The sequence below is a fragment of the Mobula hypostoma genome, chromosome 12 (genome assembly GCF_963921235.1).
Source record: "Mobula hypostoma chromosome 12, sMobHyp1.1, whole genome shotgun sequence".
Taxonomy (NCBI): Eukaryota; Metazoa; Chordata; class Chondrichthyes; order Myliobatiformes; family Myliobatidae; genus Mobula; species Mobula hypostoma.
This window is the reverse complement of record NC_086108.1, coordinates 69,022,157-69,046,762: the sequence shown is the minus strand read 5'-3', so window position 1 is coordinate 69,046,762 and position 24,606 is coordinate 69,022,157. Positions and strand designations below refer to the sequence as shown.

The window sequence follows — 24,606 nt, the reverse complement described above, 5'->3', positions numbered from 1 at the left end:
TATATCAGTGAGACCTGCTGTAGATTGGGAGACTGCTTTGCTGAGCACCTACACTCCATCCACAAGAAGAAATGGGATTTCCCAGTGGCCACCCATTTTAATTCCACTTCCCATTCCTGTTCCGATATATCTGTCCATGGCTTCCTCCACTGTCATGATGTGGCCACACTCAGGTTGGAGGAACAACAGTTTAAATTCTGTCTGGATAGCCTCCAATCTCATGGCATGAACATCGATTTCTCAAACTTCTGGTAATGGTCACCTTCCCCTTCACCATTCCCCATTCCGCTTTTCCCTCTCTCACCTTAACTCCTTGCCTACCCATTGTCTCCTTCTGGTGCTCCTCCCCCCTTTTTCTTCCATGGCCTTCTGTACCCTCCTACCAAACTTCCCCTTTTCCAGCCCTGTATCTCACCAATCAACTTCCCAGTTCTTTACTTCATCCCTCCCCCTCCCGGTTTCACCCATCACCTTGTGTTTCTCTCTCCCCTCCCCCCACCTTTTAACTCTACCCCTCCTTTTTCCTTCTCCAGTTCTGCTGAAGGGTCTCGCCCCAGAACGTCAACTCTACTCTTTTCCATTGATGCTGCCTGGCTTGCTGAGTTCCTCCAGCATTTTGTGTGTGTTGTTTACGTGTCAGATTCTTCACATAGTTAAACGTCATTGACCGTGTTGCCATTATCATTCACATGGATTGTCAGAAACTCATTGATTACCCATTCTCTTACAAGAGAAGGCTGGTTACATGCACAGATTGATGTACAGACTGAAACCTATTCATTAATTAAAAAAAACTTCTGATAATGTGCCTGGTTGCATCACAGCCTGGTTTGGAAACACCAATGCCCTTGAACAGATAATCCTACAAAAAGTAGCGGATATGGCCCAGACCTTCATGGGTAAAACCCTTTCCACCACTGAGCACATCTGCATGAAGCGTTGTTGCAGGAAAGCAGCATCCATCATCAGGGACCCCCACTACCCTGATCATGCTCTCTTTTCACTGCTGCCATCAGCAAGAAGGTACAGGAGCCTCAGGACTCTCACCCCCAGGTTCAGGTACAGCTATTGCCCCTTAACCAACAGTCTCTTGAATCAGAGGGGATAACTTCACTTGCCCCATTGTTGAAATGTTCCCACAACCTATGGACTCACTTTCAAGGATGCTTCAACTCAGTTTCTCAATATTTCTTTTTGTATTTGCACAGTTTGTTGTCTTTCGCACACTGGTTGAAAGCCCAAGATGGTGCGGTCTTTCACTGATTCTACTAAAGTTATTCATCTATTATGGATTTACTGAGTATGCCTGCAAGAAAATGAATCTCGAGGTTGTATATGGTGACATATATGTACTTTGATAATGACTTTACTTTGAACTTTGGTTGTCACACAACCACCAGCCAGTGATGAATTGCATACTATTAAGTCTGATGGCATAGTCATATCGAACCTTCCTTCTCACATTGTAGGTCTCTGATGCCGTACTCTCTCCCATCTCATAACACTTGGGTGGCTGAATGAGCCCTTTTATATTTCTCCTCCCCTCACCATGATGAGGAGGGAGAAGGGAACACGAACATCCTGCTCCTCCAAGTATGGCAGCAACCTAGAGGTAGGATCTGTATGTAGGAACTGTATTATTTCTTTAATTTGTTATCACTTGTTTGAATTGAGCATTCCTGCACTTGTCGTTCATCCCTAATTGGCAATCAGAGTGTGAGGACATCCTCCCAACCAATTGCAGTGCTTGTGGTTCAGAAGTTCTAATGCTGTTTTGGGAAGGCTGCATTAAACTGAATGAGCGAACACACAGAAGAGAAAGAATACACTTCCAAGTGCGATACAGACTTCATCTTGCCTTTGCTAAAGTATACACGTGAAAGTTATCCATGGCTTTTTAGGCGTTGCAGGTCAGGGTTATGTTTGCGAGGTGCAGAAGTTTTTGTGAGTGCTCCAATCAAATTGCAAAATGAAATACTCTGCGTGAAAATTGAACGGCAGTTTCCTTCAACTTTTTTTGAAGTTGATAACCTCCTCTTACACATTCTTTTGAGTTCATTTCTCTTTGATTTCTGAAGCAGAGAGCTGCCAAATGCAATATGTGGCAAATATCACTTGCCACTGCCTGGATTGATTTAGTGACTAAAAAAAGCCAGGATGACATTTACATCCCTGGGACGGCAGTTCAGGCATGGGGTTGTGGCAGGAATCCAGCCCGTAGATACATATATCCCAGTGTCCATGCCTTCGAAAGCCATAGTACCCACACCCATTATTTCTCAGCTTATGGAGGTGAAAGAGTGGCTCACCAAAGACTTTTGGTTGAGGACTTTTTCTTCCTTCCACTTGCTTTGCTTTTGCCTCTTCTTCTCCTGTTCTGCCCAAACAGAGACATTGTGGAATGCATGTGTTACACGTAGCAGTACGCGGCTACTGTGAGTTTAATGTTGAACAAAAAGTTCACCTTGTGCTCTCCAATGCTATGGATTGCAATGAAATTTACTCCAAGTCAAACCCAAATGCACATGAATAATTAGTGTTTATATTAAATAGCATAGGTCTAGGACTTGACTAGCTGCGGTCAGCATTGAGTGCTAATTATATATCTCTGATTTGATTTCTCAGGGCAGTCTCTATTTTAGTCTTGCCTGTGGTTCGACATCTCTCATTAAATCATATAGCACAGAAGCATATCCCTAGTCCCACATTCCAGACTGAATGTCAAGCATCCATGTCTACCAGTCCCAGAAAATGGCTTCATACCTTTCTCAGCTTGACAACTCAAAGTGCACATCTAGAAGTTGTGAATGATACTTGCCTCTACCACCCACTGAGATGTGTATTCCAGGTTTAACTAACTTCTATGTGAAAAAATTCATTCTTAGAACCTCTCTGAACCTCTTCCCTTACCTCAAAACTCATGCCTTCTTATTTTAAACACCTATGCTAAGGAGAATAGTTCCTCAGTATCGACTCAATTTTGCCCCACATAATTTTGTTTGCCTTCATCAAAAGTTCAAATTTCTAAGTTCAAAATAAATTCATTATCAAAGTTCTTATATGTTCACATATACAACCCTAAGATTCATTTTCTTGCTGGCATTCACAGTAATTATCATGGCCTTTATAATTATCATGGAAAAGGATAGAATCAAAGAGGACAGGAAAAATTTTTAATTGGGGAAAGGCAAATTATGAGGCTGTAAGGCTAGAACTTGCAGCTGTGAATTGGGATGATGTTTTTGCAGGGAAATGTACTATGGACGTGTGGTTGATGTTTAGAGATCTCTTGCGGGATGTAAGGGATAAATTTGTCCCGGTGAGGAAGATAAGGAATGGTAGGGTGAAGGAACCATGGGTGACAAGTGAGGTGGAAAATCTAGTCAGGAGGAAGAAGGCAGCATACATGAGGTTTAGGAAGCAAGGATCAGCTGGGTCTATTGAGGAATATAGGGAAGCAAGAAAGGAGCTTAAGAGGGGCTGAGAAGAGCAAGAAGGGGGCATGAGAAGGCCTTGGCGAGTAGGGTAAAGGAAAACCCCAAGGCATTCTTCAATTATGTGAAGAAAAAAAGGATGACAGGAGTGAAGGTAGGACCGATTAGAGATAAAGGTGGGAAGATGTGCCTGGAGGCTGTGGAAGTGAGCGAGGTCCTCAATGAATACTTCTCTTCGGTATTCACCAATGAGAGGGAACTTGATGATGGTGAGGACAATATGAGTGTGGTTGATGTTCTGGAGCATGCTGGTATTAAGGGAGAGGAGGTGTTGGAGTTGTTAAAATACATTAGGACAGATAAGTCCCTGGGGCCTGATGGAATATTCCCCAGGCTGCTCCATGAGGCGAGAGAAGAGATTGCTGAGCCTCTGGCTAGGATCTTTATGTCCTCGTTGTCCACGGGAATGGTACCAGAGGATTGGAGGGAGGCGAATGTTGTTCCCTTGTTCAAAAAAGGTAGTAGGGATAGTCTGGGTAATTATAGACCAGAGAGCCTTACGTCTGTGGTGGGAAAGCTGTTGGAAAAGATTCTTAGAGATAGGATCTATAGGCATTTAGAGAATCATGGTCTGATCGGGGACAGTCAGCATGGCTTTGTGAAGGGCAGATCGTGTCTAACAAGCCTGATAGAGTTCTTTGAGGAGGTTACCAGGCATATAGATGAGGGTAGTGCAGTGGATGTGATCTACATGGATTTTAGTAAAGCATTTGACAAGGTTCCACATGGTAGGCTTATTCAGAAAGTCAGAAGGCATGGGATCCAGGGAAGTTTGGCCAGGTGGATTCAGAATTGGCTTGCCTGCAGAAGGCAGAGGGTGGTGGTGTAGGGAGTACATTCAGATTGAAGGATTGTGACTAGTGGTGTCCCACAAGGATCTGTTCTGGGACCTCTACTTTTCCTCATTTTTATTAACGACCTGGATGTGGGGGTAGAAGGGTGGGTTGGCAAGTTTGCAGATGACACAAAGGTTGGTGGTGTTGTAGATAGTGTAGAGGATTGTCAAAGATTGCAGAGAGACATTGATAGGATGCAGAAGTGGGCTGAGAAGTGGCAGATGGAGTTCAACCCGGAGAAGTGTGAGGTTATACACTTTAGAAGGACAAACTCCAAGGCAGAGTACAAAGTAAATGGCAGGATACTTGGTAGTGTGGAGGAGCAGAAGGATCTCGGGGTACATGTCCACAGATCCCTGAAAGTTGCCTCACAGGTGAATAGAGTAGTTAAGAAAGCTTATGGGGTGTTAGCTTTCATAAGTCGAGGGATAGAGTTTAAGAGTCGCGATGTAATAATGCAAACAACAGGAATTCTGCAGATGCTGGAAATTCAAGCAACACACATCAAAGTTGCTGGTGAACGCAGCAGGCCAGGCAGCATCTATAGGAAGAGGCGCAGTCGATGTTTCAGGCCGAGACCCTTCGTCAGGACCTGCGAAGGGTCTCGGCCTGAAACGTCGACTGCGCCTCTTCCTATAGATGCTGCCTGGCCTGCTGCGTTCACCAGCAACTTTGATGTGTGTTGCATGTAATAATGCAGCTCTGTAAAACTCTGGTTAGGCCACACTTGGAGTATTGTGTCCAGTTCTGGTCACCTCACTATAGGAAGGATGTGGAAGCATTGGAAAGGGTACAGAGGAGATTTACCAGGATGCTGCCTGGTTTAGAAAGTATGCATTATGATCAGGGATTAAGGGAGCTAGGGCTTTACTCATTGGAGAGAAGGAGGATGAGAGGAGACATGATAGAGGTGTACAAGATAATAAGAGCAATAGATAGAGTGCATAGTCAGCGCCTCTTCCCCAGGGCACCACTGCTCAATACAAGAGGACATGGCTTTAAGGTAAGGGGTGAGAAGTTCAAGGGGAATATTAGAGGAAGGTTTTTTACTCAGAGAGTGGTTGGTGCGTGGAATACACTGCCTGAGTCAGTGGTGGAGGCAGATACACTAATGAAGTTTAAGAGACTACTAGACAGGTATATGGAGGAATCTAAGGTGGGGGCTTATATGGGAGGCAGGGTTTGAGGGTCGGCACAACATTGTGGGCCGAAGGGCCTGTACTGTGCTGTACTATTCTATGTTCTATGTTCTATGTAAATACAAGAACCGCAATGAAAGACCATTTCCAACATTACGGACAAACAACCACTGTACAAAAGACAACAAGCTGTGTAAATACAAAAGGAAAATAATAATAATAGTAGTGATAATAAATAAATAAATAAGCATTAAATATCAAGGATATGTGATGAAGAGTCCTTGAAAGTAAGTCCATAAGTTGTGAGAACAGTTCAGTGAAGGGACGAGTGAAGTTGAGTTAAGCTATCCCTTTTGGTTCAAGAGCCTGATGGTTGAGGGGTAATAACTGTTCCTGAGCCTGGTGGTGTGAGTCCTGAGGCTTCTTCCTGACGGCAGCAGTGAGAAGAGAGCATGGTCTTAATGATGGATGCTGCTTTTCTGCGACAGCACCCGATGTAGCTGTACTCATTGCTGGGGAGGGCTTTACCCATGATGAATTGAGCTGTATCCATTACTTTCTGTTGGATTTTCCATTTAAAGGAATTGGTATTTCCATACCAGTCTATGATGCAACCGGCCAATATATTTTCTACTACATATCTCCCAAAGTTTGTCAAAGTTTTAGATGACATGTCAAATTTTTGCAAACTTCTAAGGAAGTAGAGCTCTGCTATGCTTTCTTCGTAATGGTACTTACATGCTGGACCCAGGACAGGTCCGCTGAAATGATAACAATGAGGAATTTAAAGCTGGTGACCATCTCCACTCGGATCCTTTGATGATGACTGGTTCACGCGTCTGTGGTTTCCTTCTCCTGAAGTCAGTAACCGACTCCTTGGTCTTGCTGACATTGAGTAAGAGGTTGTTGTGGCACCACTTAGCTAGATTTTCAATCTCCCTACTATATGCTGATTTGACACCACCTTTGATTATCCAGCGACAGTAGTGTCACCAGCAAATGTAACTATGGTAGTGAGCGATGCTTAGCCTCATTGTTTTAAGTATAAAGCGGGTGGGGGGGGCGGGGCTAAGCACACAGCCCTGTAATCCGCCTGTGGTGTACTCTAAGAACTGCCTAGAATTTCGCTACTGCATAGCCCTCAGTATTTTGCTAAGCTCCATGGACCCAACTAAGAGTCTCTTAAAAGACTCGATCGTATCCACCTCGACCACCTTCGCTAGCTGTGCATTCCACGCACCCGCCACTGTATGAAAAACTTACTTCTGACATTCTCCTTGTACTTACTTTCCAAGCACCTTAAAACTATGCCCCCTCGTGTTAACCATTTCAGCCCTGGGAAAAAGCCTCTGGCTATCCACAGGATTCAATACAATTTCAATAGTTACAATGATATAATTTACTTCAATATTTTGGGTTGACAAATGGTTCCTTTGAGGTACTTATTTACAATAAAAGCACATTGAAAATTGATAAGACAACTCTGAAGGTTCAAGCACCTTTTTCTGAGAGAACCTAATTAACACAGTTATTCTAAAAACTTCTGATGACAGAGAGCCAAGTGCCCAACTATTGATAGAGCTAAGTGATAGTATCTATCTGCTCTGCAAGCTTTCTTCAACTTGTTTATAATGGTGCAAATTACTTAAGTCCATTTTCCCTGGATTGATGGAGGCCAGTTAATGCAACTCCATTTTCTTATTATTTGGCTGATGCACATGCAATCGTCTCATGGTCTCCATTTTGCAAACCATTTATCTTAGTTTATGGGCCAGCCTGTATTTTTAACTTCAATTTACTGCTTGCAATTTACAATAAGTACGGGTCCTTACTTGAATTATTATCTGCTATGTTCACATTACTCCAGAATACCCTCTAACACATGGTAGATCCTGAGGTCAAAAGTTAATTTTATCATTACCAGAGGCTCATTCAATAGTCTCAAGTATTCCTTGACCCTGGTGGTAATGCTTTCAGGCTTTTGTATCCTCTGCCCAATGAGAGATGTAGAGTGAAGCAGGCAGAATGCCTAGGTGGAAGGAGTCTTTGATTGTGTTGAATGCTTTATAAAGGGAGTGAGAAGTATAGATGGAGTATTTGATAGGGAGCTTGGTTTTTGTGATGTGTTGAGCTATATCCAATCTCAAATAGTAATGGTCCTAGTACCAATCCCTGTAGTTTACCACTGGTTAATGTTTCTAGTCATAAGAACAAACCCATGATTCTCTGCCTTGAATTGGAACCCATGGATCTGGTTCTGATGTAGCCACATCATAAGCTATATATGATGTGGCTACATCAGATCTGTATAGTCTGTATAGATTACAACATTGGCCATATCAACTGCCCCACTTTCATTGATGCTGTGAAATTTTAATCAGATTGATTAGGCAGACTTTTCCCCCTAACAAGAATATGAAGATTATCTTTGATTAATCATTGCCTTTGCAAGGGTAGTTTAATTGTGTTCCTCAGAATTTTTTTCCATACATTGACTGTAGATTCACCAACCAATCTGTGTTATCCCTATTGACTTCTTAAATAAAGGCACCTTAGATGCTGTCTCTAAATATCATTAGAATCATGAATCACGTGATCCCAATATGTGAAACTAAACATTGTTGAACGAGTGAGTAATGATATCTCTCAGCATTTTGCTGATGACAGTCTAGGTGATCGGATGGTAATGAGTAGGGCTTTTTTTTTAATGAATGGGACATACTTGGGCAATTTTCCACATGTTGAGTGTTGGCCACTATCAAGGCTAGTTTTGGACTGCAAATCTTCAGTACTATAGCTGGAATGTTGTGTAGTATCATATTCTTTATAGTATCCAGCACTTCAAGATACTTTTCAAAAAGAAATTGAATTAAATAAAATTACTGAGAAATGGCTTCTGTTGATTCCTTATAACAATATCGAGTTGAATTATTACATTGATTCTTCTGGATGAAGATGAATGCTCAATAGGTGGTGAAACACTGCACTAACACAATAAAAATGATCATCAATTACTTATGAGTTTGCACAGTGTGTGTTTGGAGCTGAAATCCATAAATCCATGCGGGGGGGGGTGGTGAGGAAGAGACAGACTGCAAGTGGGAAGGGGAAATGAGAGAGAAAACGAACATTAAAGCAAGAGAGAGAGAGCCAGTGCACTGGAGAAGATGGGGACAAATAGAGAATGCTCTGGGCAGAAAGAAAGAGTGGTGGGGAATGAAGAACAGCAAGAATGTTGAGCGAGTGCGAGGAATGGGAGGACAGAGAGCAGAAGGTAAAGGGAAAAAAGAGTGCAGGATAGGAGGAGTGTGTGTGTGTGTGAGACGGGAAAGCAGAGTTTGGATTGTGGTGCAGGGATTTAAGAGAGTGGAGGAGGAGAAGATAGGAGAGTGGAGCGCCAGTAGGATAGGAAGAGAAAACACGTGAAGGGACGTAAGGATGGTGGATAGATCTAGGAGCTGGGGAGAGAACATTGCAGGAAATGGGGATGGAATGTCAGGGGCTTGGGGAGAGTACACCAGATGGGATGCAAGTTAGATGGAGGAACAGCATAAGGGTGTAAGGTGCGGAAACTAGATGAGGAAGGGGTAGAATACGGGGTGGGATAGAGGAAAAGTCAGGGTGATAAGGAGGCCATAAGGATGGGAGTGCAGTGCCAGGACGGGGAGAGGAGGAAAACGCAGGGGTCGGTGCCGGGGAAGGCAAAGGAAAATGAAGGGTGAGGGAAGAGAGCTTCTCGGACACGGATGGCGGGGAAGGGCAACCCATTGACAGCTGCGTCACGTGGAGACGCTGCCGTAAACGCGACGTTTATTTCCCTTCACGACAGCGTGACAAGCAAATTTAGTGAACGACGCTGCCGTAAAGGATACGGGTAAGCTCATTCCTAGCGGAGGGGTATCAATTGGCATTGTTTGCCCCGGCAGAAGCCGTATAGGATATCTTTGGCTGCAGTCACTCTGGATACTTGTTTGATTACTGAGCTTGTTGTGCGGCTGGATCGCTGACCGTGGCTGCGTGTTTTCGTTGATGAGTGTGGTGGGTGCACTGGGAGCAGACGTCCCTGTGCGGGGGGCGGCCGAGCGCGGGGCACAGAAACACCACGATGGCGGCCATGGATCGGGAGATGATTCTCGCCGACTTCCAGGTACGTCTGGGGCTTGTAACGTTCCTTCACGCGTTCCCTCTTACCAACTGTGAATGCAGGGGGAACTTTAGTGTGTGTTTTCAGCTGAACGATAGATGTCACCGACTGGTTACCTAGTTGTCATGTAAATAATTGCCCACATGTTCGCACCCGAAGGTAATATCTGAGATGAGCCCGGCTCCCTTCTCTCTCTTTCTGACTATGTATCCTCACGTGAACTGCGCAGATGATGGGGTATTGTTTCTCACTGTCTGTCTTGTTCCATGACAAGGTTTATAGAAATGAGCCTATTTGCTTACAATCTTTATTTTTCCACAATCCACTGAACAAACTAATTTATTAATGCAAAGTTGCAGGCATCAGGAATATATAGGCGAAAGAATCGTGTGCAGCCTTGTTGTAAATGACCACGTTAAAGACCAATAATACGACGAGAAGCTTGCAATTTTGCGTGTGTTTGGAGGGGATTTGGTGGCGGAAGTTAGGAACAGGGGACCACAGCTGGGAGAGGTGGTGGGGTCTTGTTAGGAGCAGGGGACCACGGATGGGGTGGGGGATGTCTTGATAGGAGCAAGGTACCGCTGGAGGTTGGGGTGGGAGTACTGTTAGGAGCTGGTAACCGTGGCCAGTGGGGGGGGGGTGTCATGTTAGGAGTAGGGAATCACAGGTGGTGGTAGGGGTCATATTAGGAGTAGAAAACCATGGCTGGTGGTTGGGCTTTGCTTGGAGTAGGGGACCTCAGCTGGTGGCAGGGGTCTTGTGGGGGAGCAGGGGACTGTGGCTCTTGGATGCGTGGTGGTGGTTAGGGGGCAGGGGATGAGATTGTTGTGGAGGAGTTTGGGAGTTGCTATTGGATGAAGTTTGATTAAGTACTGAATGGGTCAGTGGAGATATGGGATGATTGGTGAGTGGACAAGTGACAGGCTGTGAGGAATGTTAGTCCTATGGGGTGAGTGTATGTGGGAAGTTGGGAGCGGAGTCGATGGCGGAGAGCAAACGTGGAGACTGGCACTGTACAAGGCAAGTGGAAGGGGTAGGTTGGGTGTGGGGATAGGATCAGAGAGGGAGAAAGGAGAAGGAATGGGATCCTTGGATGATGGAGTGAGAGTATGGGATGAGGCATTCACCAAAATGTTATAGACCAAAATGCAGGGTGATTAGATTTGACTTTGATGTTTTGTTAAATACGCATATTTGGTGCAATTCTTCCATTGTAGGTTTATGTTTCAATCTTGCGAGTTTGACCATAACATCATAAGCCACAGCAGTAGAATTAGGCCATTTGACCCATTGAATCTGCTCTGTCGTTTAATCATGGCTGATCCAATATTCCTCTCGGCTCCAGTCTCCTGTCTTCTCCCTGTATCCCTTGTTGCCCTGACCAATCAAGAATCTATCAAAGTCTGCCTTAGATATACATACAGACTTGGCCTCCACAGATGCCTGTGGCAACGAACCCCACAAATACACCACTCTCTGGCTAAAGAAATTCCTCCTCATCTCTATCCTAAAAGATGCCCTTTTATTCTGAGGCTGTGTCCTCTGGTCTTAGACTCTCCCACCGTAGGAAACATCCTCACCACATCCATTCTATTGAGACCTTTCAACATTCTTTAGCCTTCAATGAGGTCACCCCTAATTCTGAATTCCAGTGAATACAGGCCCAGAGCCATCATACACTCTTCATGTGAGAAGCCGTTCAAACCTGGAATAATTTTCGACAACCTCCTTTTAATCCTGTCCAGTTTCAGCACATTCTTTCCAAGATGAGGGGCCCAAAACTGCTCACAATACTCTAAGTGAGGCCTCATCAGTGCTAAACATTACGTCCATGCTTTTATATTCTGTCTTGAAATGAGTGCTAACATTGCATTTTTTCTTCACCACAGACTCAACCAGCAAAGTAGCCTTTAGGAAATCCTGTACAAGAACCCCAAGTTCCCTTGCGCCTCAGTATTTTTGTACTTTCCATTTAGAAAATAGTCAAGCCTTTCATTTATTTTATCAAAGTGCATGACTATACACTTCCCAACACTATATTCCATCTACCACTTTGCCCATTCTCTTAATACATCTAACTCCTTTTGTAGCCTCAAAACTATCTGCCCCTCCACCTATCTTTTATCATCTGCAAACTTTGCAACAAAACCGTCAATTCCATCACCCAAATCATCGAGATGTAAAATAAAAAAAAATGTTCACAATACAGACCCTTGTGTAACACCACTAGTCACTGGCAGCCAACCAGAAAAGGCTCCCTTTATTCCCACTCTTTGCTTCCTGCCATTCAGCCACTGCTTTGTCCCTGCTAGAATCTTCCCTGTAATACCATGGGTTTGTAGTTTGTTAGGCAGCCTCGTGTGGCACTTTGCTAACGGCCTTTGGAAAATCCAAATGCACAACATCAAACGATTCTCCTTTGTCTATCCTGCTTATTATTTCTTCGAAGAATTCCAACTGATTTGTCAGGCAAGATTTTCCCTTGAGGAAACCATGCTGCCAACAGCCTCTTTATCTTGTGCCTGCAAGTACCCTGAAACCACATCCTTGGGTTTGAATGTAAATTGTTTACAAGTAGTATCAATTTATTTAAATAAGTAAATATCAGAAATGAAATCTTAAAATATTTTTGATTTCAGCAAAACATAATTGAGAGAAAATAGCAGCATTGCTGAATTAATGGCAATATTCAAAGAATATCATAATTCATTTAAACACACACAGGAACTTAGCAGGTAAAGCAGCATCTATGGAAGAGAGTGAACAGCTGAGGTTTTGGGCTGACACCTTCTTCAGGACTGTTTACTCTTTTCCATAGTTACTGCCTAGCCTGTTGAGTTTCTCCAGCATTTTGTGTCTATTGCCTTGGATATCCAGCATCTGCAGATTTTCTCCGGTTTATCATAATTCATCGATCCTTTAACCTTTCAATGTATTAGTCAATCTGCCTTTCGATCATCAGAGGAGAGACAGCAATGTGATCATCATTTCCTGTGGTTACATAGAAGTTAGAGAAATTTGTAGTTAATCAACTAAGTTACTTTTACTGAGCTAATTGCTGGTGATTGTTTTCAGGATGTTGAAGGAGAGGTAGGTGATTAATTGAACCAGCATTCATCACAAAGAGAAAATGCACCTCCTAGTGGTCACCTTTTGAAAGTATTTTGGCAATGGCATGGCATTTAGTCAATTATTTTATTCGAGAGCATTTTTAAACATTATTAAATTATGGAGTCAAAATAAGTATTTTTCAACAAATGGTTTTGTCATCTGAACTGTTGCTTTGTGATTGTGTCATTTGGATGCCCTCTTAAAATGTGGAAATATGTCATGTTTGTATGTCCAAGTAAATGAAATCTGTGAAATGATGTAGCTAATTCTTTTGTGCCATGTGCAATCTGATCCCTGGCTCTAAAAAGGTTCAAGTTATAAAAGCTGCTTAACAAGGTAAGAGTCCATGGTATTACAGGAAGGATACTAGCAAGAATAGAGGATTGGCTGATTGGCAGTAGGCAAAGAGTGAGAATAAAGGACATCTTTTGTGGTTGGCTGTCAGTGACTAGTGGTGTTCTGCAGGGGCAGTGCTGGGACCTCTTCTTTTCATGTTGTATGTCAGTGAGTTAGATGATGGAATTGATGGCTTTATGGCCAAGTTTGCGCGCAATACAAAGACAGGTAGGAGGGCTGGCAGTGTAGAGGAAGCAGGGAGTCTGCAGAAGGTCAGACAGATTAGGAGAATGGGTGTAGAAGTGGCAGATTGAATATCATGTAGGGATGTGCATGGACGTGAATAAAGGCGTAAGAGAATTCTCTAAACGGGGCGAAAATTTTAAAAATCAGGGCTTGGGAGTCCTTGTGCAGGATTCCCTAAAGGTTAACTTGCTGGTTGAGTTGGTGGTGAGGTAGTCAAATACAATGTTGGCGTTGATTTCAAGAGGACTAGAACGTACAAGCAAGGTTATAATGCTGCAGCTTTATAAGGCGTTGGTCAGACCGCATGGAGTGTTGTGAGCAGTTTTGGGCTCCTTCTCTAAGAAAATATATGGTGGCATTGGAGAGGGTCCAGAGGAGGTTCACAAGAATGATTCTGGGAATGAAAGGGTTGACATTTGAGGAGCATGTTTTGGCTCTGGGCTTGTACTTGCTGGAGTTTAGAAGAATGAAGGGGGGATCTCACTGAGACCTATTGAATATTGAAAGGCTAAAATGGAGTTGATGTGGAGAGGATGTTTCCTGCTGTTGGGGAGTCTAGGACCAGAACAGAGGGATGTTCATTTAGAGCGGATATGAGGAGGAATTTCTTTAGCATGAGTGTTGTGAATCTGTGGAATTCATTGCCACAGATGGCAATGGAGGCCAAGTCATCAGATATATTTAAAGCAGAGATTGATAGGTTCTTGATTTGTCAGGTCATCAAGTTCACAGGGAGAAGGCAGGATAATGAGGTTGAGAGAGTTAATAAATCAGCAGTGATGGAATGGCAGAGTATGGGTCAATTGGGCTAATTCTGTTCTTGTGTGTTATGGTCTTGTAAATGTAATGACCAGAGAATTCTAGAGTTTTGCAAATTAAAATACTTCAGTTCTCATTTGTGCTGAGTAACAACAATCTGACGTAATAGGCAACACAATGCTGGCGGAACTCCGAGTCAGGTAATATTCATGGAGGGCACTAAACAGTCTGCATTTTGGCTGAGACCCTTCAGGATTGAAAATGAAGGGGGCAGAAGCAAGAATATTGAGGTGAGGGGAATGAAATGAGCTGGGAGGGGATAGATGGAAGAAATACAAAGAAGTAGGAATCTAGTAGGAGAGGACAGTGGGTCATGGAAGAGAGGGAAGCAAGTGGGGAACCAGAGTGAGGTGATGACGACATGTCGGAATGGGAAGTCAAATTGAAATGGGTGGCCACTGGGAGATCCTACCTTTTGTGTCAAACAGAGCTTAGGTGCTCAATTAAGCGGTCCTCCAGTCTTCATTGGGTATCAGCGATATAGATGAGGCCATACTGGATGCAATAGATGACCCCTGATAGACTCGTATATGAAGTATGACCTCACCTTGAAGTATTATTTGGGTCCCTGAACAGTGATGAAGGAGGAATGTAAAATGACACACTTGCAGGGATAAGTGCCAGGAGGGAGATCAGTGGGAAGGGACAGATGGACAAGGGAGTCATATAGAGAGCAATCCTTACAGAAAGCAGAGAGGGAATGAAAGGAAAAGATTAGATTGAAAATTAACACAAACAACAACACTCAGTTAGTCCTGACGAAGGGTCTCGGCCTGAAACGTCGACTGCACCTCTTCCTACAGATGCTGCCTGGCCTGCTGCGTTCACCAGCAACTTTGATGTGTGTAGATTGAAAATTAAGTTTGGTAAGGTTGCAAGGAAAGTAAGGGTCAGGGTATTGAAAGAAAGTGTGATAGAAAAATTGATAGAGTTGTAATTTTCACACTGAAGTTTCATTTTTGGCCAATAATAAAAATGGAATAAAGAAGCAGCAATCTATTTCAATTGTGTAGGCCAGGAAGGATACAATGAAGAATGAGTAGATCTTGATGTGGGACAGGGTACAAGCAGGACTGGAGTACTTCAGTTTGGGGTGATAGATATAGGTCAGACAAATTAGTGGATATTTTTGGAGGAATGAGCACAGATGGGCCATATTGTGGTTATACTATTAAATATGCAAAAATATGGTTAGGCATATTTCTGAAAAAAAAATTACAGAATCTGTTTTCACTTTGAGTTAGATTTAGTTCGGTATTAATTGATTTTGGTTCAGATAGAGATGTGGGTTATGACTTATCCAAGTAAGTTTTGATTGTTTTTCATTCTCAAAGAAGGACAAATGTATATGAACCACAACATGAATGGAGAATGAAGTGATAAATTTAGCAGCCACCAATTTTATTTACCTGCATATTGTTAACATAGAAATATATTCCTAAGTGATTCTTGAAGGTTTGAAGTTGTTTATATAAAAAAAACATGTAAAGTCAACTGGTCTCAGTGAACTTAAAACATTACTTTTATTTTGGTAATTGATAATATGAGCATTTAATGTATTCAGTAAAAATCTGATAACTTTAAAATATGTGTTGATGAAGATTTGAGCATGTTTTAGTGAAATTTACCGATGGTGCATTGATATTGGATAAGTTTTGAGAAGAGGCAAGAAGTCTACAAAGGGATAAAAATAAGGAAGGAGTGGACAAGTAATGGCAGATGCAGTATAATCTGGGAAGATAGGTTATCCATTTTGGAAAGAAGGCTGGAAAAGTGAAGTTATGTTTAAACTTAAGAATGCTACTGTGCAGAGGGATTGGGGTGTCCTATGTGAATTTAGCATTCAATTGCTGCTAGAAATTAAAAAGGATATTAGCCGTTTTTTGCATATGGAAGAGGATAAGATGAAATTTTGGCTATCTTGGAAGGAATATATTCGTATCAGAGGTGTTTCAGAGAAGATTCGCTTTTTTTTTCCCTGGGAAGAAAGGGTTGGCGAGTGAGGAAAGATTGAGTTTGCTGAGGGCTAGATCTGTGGCACTCTGCTGGTGTCAGCATTCAACACCATCATACCCTCAATACCAATCAACAAGCTTCAAAATCTGGGTCTCTGTACCTCCTTCTGCAACTGGATCCTTGACTTCCTCATCAGGAGACCACAGTCAGTGTGGATCAGAAATAACATCTCCTTTTTGCTGACAGTCGACTCCCATGCATCTCTAGGATGCATGCTTGGCTCACTCTTCTACTTCCTCTGCATCCATGACTGTGTGTCTAGGCACAGCTCAAGTGCTATCTTTAAATTTGCCAATGACACAACTGTTGTTGGCAGAATCTCAGATGGTGGCAAGGAGGCCTGTAGGAGTGAGATAGATCAGCTGTTTAAGTGGTGTCACAATAATAACAACAACCTTGCACTCAATGTCAGTAAAATCAAGGAATTGATTGTGGGCTTCAGTAAGAGGAAATCAAGGGAGCACACACCAGTCATCATTGAGGTATCAGCAATAGAAAGGCTGAGCTGTTTCAAGTTCCTGGGTGTCAGCATCTCTGAGGATCTATCCTGGGCCCAACATATTGATGCATTTACAGAGAAGACCCTCCAGCAGCTACATTTCATTAGTGTTGGAGGTGATTTGGTATGTTACCAAAGATTCTGGCAAATTTCTTTAGATGTTCAATGGAGAGCATTCCAACTGGTTACATCACTATCTGATATGGAGGGGCCACTGCACAGGATGAAGGTTGCAGACTCAGCCACGTCCATCATGGGCACTAGTCTCCCCAGCACTGAGGAAATCTTCAAAAGACTATGCCTCAAAAAGGCAGCATCCACCATTAAGAACCTCCATCACCCAGGACATTCCCTCTGCTTGCCACCATCAGGGAGGAGGTATACACACTCAACATTGCAGGAACAGCTTTTTTCCCCCTCCAGTGATACTAAACCTGATTCTGATTCTGAATCTGTCCCCATTGGCGTTTGGAAGAATGTCACTGAAGCGATGCACAAGGTGCTGAGAGGATACAAGGTATATGCTGAGAAGATATTTTCCTTTAAGGAGGAACGCTAGAACCAGGGGAAACTGTTGGAGGAAGATGTTGCCAAATTGGGATGGAGATAATGATTTATTCTCTCTTAACTGCATGAATCATTGAAATTCTACCTCAAAACTCTAGTGTAATCATTTAATATCTGTCTAATTGGGATACACTGGGATCAGTACATTTTAGCCCAATTAAACAACTATCCCAATTAGCTAAAGTTTCATGGAAATGGTTAATAAGGTATTTTAAAAAAAGTCAAACTTAGCAAATTATGTACTTAAATAAAATGCAGAACAAATTAGAACAATGCCAATACTACTGCAATACTATAAAACTGTATTAGTTCCTCACAGTTAACAACAGAGGAATTCAACCAATGTATGCTGACGTGTTCTTTAGCACAGATACCTGGTGCCTAATGAATTGCCTTCATACAATGCTTTTAACAGTTGCATCCTTCAAATCTTCAGTATCGTTGTACCATTCAAGGTGATTGTCGATACCTTCAAATTCTTTGTAGTCCTTAACTTGTTAAAGTAGTGAAATTGTTTAATTTTCACTCCCATCTGTTTCAGGTATCTCCAAACTGAAAACTGAGATGGTTGAAGATATGAATAAATCACAAGCCATCCTTTAACTGCTCTTTATTAAAACAGCTCTCGTTTGCTCTGTCATTCACTAAGAACATGGTTGACCAGGCATTAGCTTCAGCTCCACTCTGTCTGTTTCCCATAAACCACAAGTTGTATTGACATCAGCAGTCTTACCTCAATGGATTCCAGTTAGCTGGGCCATTGATTAATTGGGGCAGCCACTTATCTGGCACAATTCTACAAGAACAAAGACTAATTGAGAATCTAGCCAGGACTCCTTTCATTTATTTGGGACACCATTCCGCTTAATTGGGACGGGAGACTGTTTACCGAGCAGTTTCTAACTAGCGTCAGTGCATGCCCTTGTATGGTTATTACGCACTATTATATGATTAGAGCCAATAGTCTTTAAATACTATCAGTTGCATGTGCTTTTGTTTTAAAAAAAAGAGCAGCAATTTTTGTCACTGATAGTTGGTGAGAAATGAACAGTAAGACAATTCATAACTGTTTTGCTTACTGTAGCTTCAAGCATTCAGGCTTGGAGATGCCAGAAATGGCCGGGAATGAAGCAATTTCATTACTTCAACAAGTTAGGAACTATGCAGAAATTTAAGATATTAACAATCATCTTGAATATTACAATTAAAATGAAGATTTGAAGGTTGCAATATCAAAAGTTGAATGAAGGCAGTCCCATATCTACCCTTATCTGTGTGATTTTGTTCATTTATAGTCAATAAAAAGAACATGGCAGCATACACTCAGCTCTCACCCGTGGCTGCAAACAGCTGTTTGCCTGCGATAGCAGGCAGATCCTGGTACATTGCTTCAACAGGTGGGCTAATAAACCAGCTGAGAGGAGCCAGCTGGCCTTATGCTTTGGTTAGATAGGGGCACGCCTATCTGTCCTAGCATACAAAGTCAGCTCCAGTGGACTGGGCAGATAAAATCTATAGTGATATTCATTGACCAGGAAGATGGTTCTGCATTGCTCTGTGGAGAGCAAGGGCATGACGAGGCACGGAAGAAGCATGGTCACTCACTACAACCAAGGAAAATCCCAGTATGACGGCGTTCGTATCGCTGGACCTGGACCTCTGAGATCGAGAGAGTGGAATAGCCCCAGTGCAATGATGTTTCCACTTTAAAAAATTGCTGCACAGGTTTCCTGCCATCATTGGATATGATGGACAGCCACCAAGCCAGCTATTAGGACCTATTGCAGTTTTATAGTACTGTAGTAGTATTGACAGTGTTCTAGTTTGTTCTGTGTTTCATTTAAATACATAATTTGTTTCTCAGTTAAAGGGTAGTTTGTGTTCTTTTTATATCTTTTGAACTAGTCCCATGAAACCGCCTAATTGGGGCAGCTACTTAATTGGGCAAAAAATGTACTGAATCTGATGTGTCTCAATTACCTGGAATTCACTGTATGTGCAGGGTTACATTGAAGTAAGTTTTGGATTAAATGTCTTTGGTGGACTTGAATCCAAAATCCTTTGACTCTGAAGGATTGTTATTATCTCAACTATGGTGGAAAACAAATTGGAGATTTTTGAATGGGGCTCTTTGAATGATCAAAATCCATTCTGAATGGGATGACTATTTATTATGGTCTTTTGCGAGAAGTTTGCATAGGCTGTCAAATATGATTGTTTTATAGCGTTACTTAGTTTCCTAGTGTAATAGCCCTTTGTACTTTGTTTTGTACTTTGTTAAATTGAAGCATTTTCTTGAATAATATATCTTGGTATAAGTTGTGCATTGCAAAGTTAATATTTGCTTGGTGTAAACATTTGAACAGCTTTCTTGTAAAACTTTTGTCTTTGCAGGCATGCACTGGAATTGAAAATATTGATGAAGCTATTACATTGCTTGAGCAAAATAATTGGGATTTAGTGGTAAGTTGTAAAATTTAATGGAAGAGTATTTTATTTTGATAAAGGTTTTTCTGAAAATCTTTTAGTTACGTACATGCATTTTGAATCTTTTGATAATGTATTGCACTGTCAGCTGTATCACTCAATTGTTCAAACATTGCTGAAACTGACATTTTATAGTAACACACGGAAAATGCTGGAAGAATTCAGCAGGGCAGGCAGCATCTATGGAAAAAAGAACAGTCGACGTTTGGGGCCAAAACCCTTTGGCAGGCCAGGACTGACATTTTATAAGTAGTTTTGATTATTTGGTGGTTTCTTCCCCACTCTCATTGGTATCATTCCAGTGAACTTTTAGCTGTACTTCCTCTTTCAAGTATGTCTTTCCTTGGGTAGGTTGACCAAACCAATATATGATATTCTATGGAAAAGAGTACAACCGACGTTTCAGACCGAGACCCTTCACCAGGATGGGAGAAAAAAGGCGAGGATCAGAGTTAGGAGGTGGGGGGAGGGGAGGTTTCTTCCTCTCCTCCTTCCCCTCCCCACCACCCACCACCTCCAGTCCTGCTGAAGGCTCTCGACCTGAAAAGTTAACTGTACTCTTTTCCATATATGTTGCCTAGCATGCTGAGTTCCTCCAGCGTTTTGTGTGTGTTGCTTAGATTTCCAGCATCTGCAGATTTTCTCTTGTCTGTGAGATGATATTCTATGTGTGATCTCAACCATGGCCCATTATTACTGCAACAAGATATCTTTTACTCTTTTACTCAAATTGTTTGCTGTGAAAACCAACATAAAGTTTGTTTCGTCACAAAATGCTTTTCTGCTTTTTCACCAAAGGGATGGTTTCACATGCAGATAGAAGTAATTGTATTTCCAGCTTTTAATATCCGCAAATTAGATTATGAGGACACGCAGTCCTCTTTTATTGTCATTTAGTAATGCATGCATTAAGAAATGATACAATGTTTCTCCAGAATGATATCAGAGAAACACAAGACAAACTGACTGAAAAACTGATAAAAACCACATAATTATAACATATAGTTACAACAGTGCAAAGCAATACCGTAATTTGATAAAGAACAGACCATGGGCACGGTAAAAAGTCTCAAAGTCTCTCGAAAGTCCCATCATCTCACGCAGACGGTGAACCACCAGCGCCGCAAATTTGCTGATGTAGCATCCTGGAAGCACCCGACCACAGTCCGACTCTGAGTTCGTACGAAAACTCCGAGCCTCTGACCAGCTCTCCAGCACTGAGCACTATCTCTGCCAAGCACTTTGACCTCGGCCCCGGCAGTAGTCAAAGCTGAGGATTTGGGGCCTTCCCCTCTGGAGATTCTCGATTGCACAGCGGTAGCGAAGTGGGCATTTCAGAAGTTTCTCCAGGGGTTCCTCCGTGCTTCTCACGGCTGTCTCCATCAAATCAGGATTGTGCATGGCCCCTAGTTAACACACACAAATGTTACCTGTTTTACATGTTTGCTTACATATCCAACTCCTACCTGATCATGGGTGCCTAGACCCTCTTGCCGGTCTTTGACTATAAACTTTGGGATTGAAGTAGATCTTTCAATTAATTTCAGTACATGCCATTTTTCATGATTTTCTTTTTAATTGTAAGTCCCTTTATCAACCTAACCTATCAACCGTCCTATACAATCCATAATCCTTTTTTCTTAAATCTATGTGCCTATCTAAGAATGTCTTAAATTTCCCTATTGTATCGGCTCTACCAGCACCCCTGCCAGTGTATTCCAAGCGCTAATCACTCTATTCTTTTAAAAAAAACCTTTGACATCTCCCCTGAACTTTCCTCCAGTCACCTTAAGGGAATGTCCTCAAGTATTGCCCATTGCTGCCTTGGGGAAAAAGGCACTGGCTGTACACTCTATGCCTCTCATAATTTTATACACCTTTGTCAAGTCAGCTTTCATCCTCCGCTTCGAAGAGAAAAGCCTTCTTGCTCAACTTTTCCTCATAAGACATGGTCTCTAATCCAGGCAGCATCCTGGTAAATCTCCTCTGTGATTTCTCTGAAGCTTCTAAATGTTTCCTCTAATAAGGCGACCAGAATTTAACACAATACTGCAAGTGTGGTCTCTTACAGAGTTGCATTTAACCTCATGACTCTTGAACTTGCTCTCCCAATTATTGAAGGCCAGCACACCACAGGTTGCCTTAAACACCTTATCAATTTACATATCAGCTTTGAGAGATCTGTGGACTTGGACACTTTGTTTCTCTACACTGCTAAGAATCCTGCCATTAACCTTGCACTCAGCTTTCCTGTTCAAACCTGAAATTCATTCAGTAGCCTCTCATGAAAGATGTTCTTGAAAGTCCCTGGAAACTAAATAAGAACAGACGGGATTGCTACTCCTACTGTTGACAGTTATGGCTGTAGCTGTGGATGCATGATTACTGATGTTTTATAGAACCATGCAGCTTGTCCTTTCCAACCTTTGAGACCTTTCTGTGTTTATTCCATTGCTTGCTACTTGCTCCATAGACTTCTTTCAAGTCAGTGTATCAATATGTATAATAAGAGTCAAACTATTAACCAAGCTAAACAGTATATCAATAATAATAATAAAAATGTTAAAACTTTTTTTTTTTGGAAAAAAGAAAGAAGGAAAAAAGAACCCCTGCTAACTAAAACAAAAAAAACCTGCTAACAAAAAAAAAACGAGGAAAAAAAAAACCTATTTGGAGATCTGGAGCACGGACCCGGAGCTATATGCCATACAGGCTTCCATAAAAAAAGACATCAATCCACCAACCAAATCCATTTACCCAAGAATCAGAAGGGGACCATCTTAATTAACTCAAATCAAATGGTAGTAGTGGGCAAAAGAGCCCCACCTTTTCTCAAAGTCAAATCAAGGATCAAAAGTTTGACTTCTGATTTTTTTTCCAAACTAAGACATAGTATCACCTGAGAGATCCATTGTATCAAAGTGGGAGCAGAAGCATCTTTCCGTTTTAATAAAATAGCCCTTCTAGCCAATAATGTAATAAATGCAATTATGTGTTGGTCTGATACAGAAATACCATCAATATATTGAGGAATTATACCGAACAAAACTGTCCATTTATTAGGTTGTAAATTCATTTTTAAAGCTTTAGAAATTGTAGAAAAAGTAGATTTCCAAAACTGTTTCAATACAGAACACGACCAAAACATATGTGTCAATGTAGCTATCTCAGTTTTACATCTATCAGACTATTAACATTAGGAAATATTTTAGACAGTCTCTCCTTTGTCAAATAATAACGATGTAAAATTTTAAATTGAATTAGAGAATGACTGGTGCAAATCAGAGAAGAGTTAACCAACTTCAAAATTCGCAACCAATCCTCTGTTATCAAGGTCATGTTAAACTCTCTTTCCCAATCTTGCTTAATCTTAAGTAGAGGATGATTATCCTGTTGTAATAGTAAATTATAAATTTTCCCAATAAAACCTTTCACTAAAGGGTTCATTTTTAAAATAATGTCTAACAGGTCAGAATCTTGTATATATGGAAAATTAAATATTCTTGTAAAAATGTCTGATCTGAAGATATTGCAAAAAGTGTGAGTGTGGAAGAGAGTATTTAGTTACTAATTTCTCAAAGGACATCAATCGGCCTTCTTGAAACAGGTCCATAAAGGAATAAATTCCTTTATTCCTCCAAAGAGAAAAGGTAGGATCACAAAGTGACGATTTAAACAAATAGTTTCGATAAATTAAACTAAGAAAGTCCATAGACTTCTAAGTGATTTCTGTGTTCATCTCAAATTATGTCAGTGACCCAGCTTCAACAACTCTAAGGCACTGCATTCCAGGTACTTGCCATCCCCTGTGTGCAGGAGTACTTCCTCAAATCCTGTCTATATCTTTTCTTCCTTGCCATAACCTATGTCCTTTAATTTTATATGCTTCTGATAGGCCGAAAAGTTTCCTGCACTCTACTTCATCTGTACCCCTTATCATTTTGTATACCTCATTCATATGCTCTCTTAACCTATTCTGCTGTAGGAAGAACAGACCGAACTGAATTGCTTCATCCCAGGCAACATCCCGATGAATCCAGACATCTCACCTCTCCCGGAAGTTCTGGGAGTCTCCCGCATATTAATAGTGGCTCCCTGATGCCTGCAAATTATATACAATATCATGGAAATCAATTTTTTTGAGAGTGAGCAAGAGAGAGTGAGCGTGAGAGCGCGTGCGAGAGCGACCACGAGAGAGAGAGAGCGCATGAGAGAGAGAGCGCGAGAGAGACCACAAGAGCGAGCGTGAGAGCGACCACGAGAGAGAGAGCGCGAGAGAGACCACAAGAGCGAGCGTGAGAGCGACCACGAGAGAGAAAGAGCGTGAGAGACGAGAGAGAGAGCGCGCGCGCACGTGCCATGGGAGAGTATTCCAAAAAAAGAAAATATAAATCGTACGTCACCCCAGACTACACTAAAGTGTACCCCTGCCTAATAGGGGTCAAAAAATAATGACAGTGTTGCTCACTGCGCTATTTGCAGCAGTGACTTTTCTATTGCCCAAATGACTGTAAAAGACACGTTGGGGTGAGTTTAACATATGTCATTCATTCATTAGCATAGCTAACGTTATTTAAGCTAGCTGGCTAGCTGCTAAGGAGCTACTCTATTGCAGACATCACACCCCTCCTGGAAGTTCCGTGAGTCTCCTGCAAATTGATGGTGCTACCTCCCTGAAATGAGTTTTTGCAGGGTGGGATGTCTGTGAATCTCCTTTTCACTCCCTCTAGCACTGTAACATTTTTCCTCTCAATTGTGGTTCAGCCAAGGTCTGACCAAAACCCTCCCTAATTGTGTATTCAGTGCTCCGACTAAAGGAGGCCAGCATTCCATGTGCCTTCCCAACCATGTTCTCTATCTATTTTACCACTTTCAAGTATCTCTGGACTTGTACTCCACTGTTCCTCTA

At 41.9% G+C, this 24,606-nt stretch overlaps 1 protein-coding gene across 2 annotated transcripts in view; it reads left to right on the top strand.

Annotated features, from left to right (window-relative positions):
- faf1 (Fas (TNFRSF6) associated factor 1) overlaps positions 1-24,606 on the top strand; it is a 415,765-nt gene that overhangs the window by 37,226 nt on the left and 353,933 nt on the right. The window contains exons 1-2 of one of the 2 annotated variants that reach the window (XM_063064334.1): positions 9,339-9,616; positions 19,605-19,673. In XM_063064334.1, the coding sequence (XP_062920404.1) occupies positions 9,575-9,616; positions 19,605-19,673 (111 nt within the window). In that variant the 5' untranslated portion in view covers positions 9,339-9,574. Of the gene's footprint in view, positions 1-9,338; positions 9,617-19,604; positions 19,674-24,606 lie in introns of those variants that run through there. The other variant, XM_063064333.1, reaches the window with a different exon arrangement.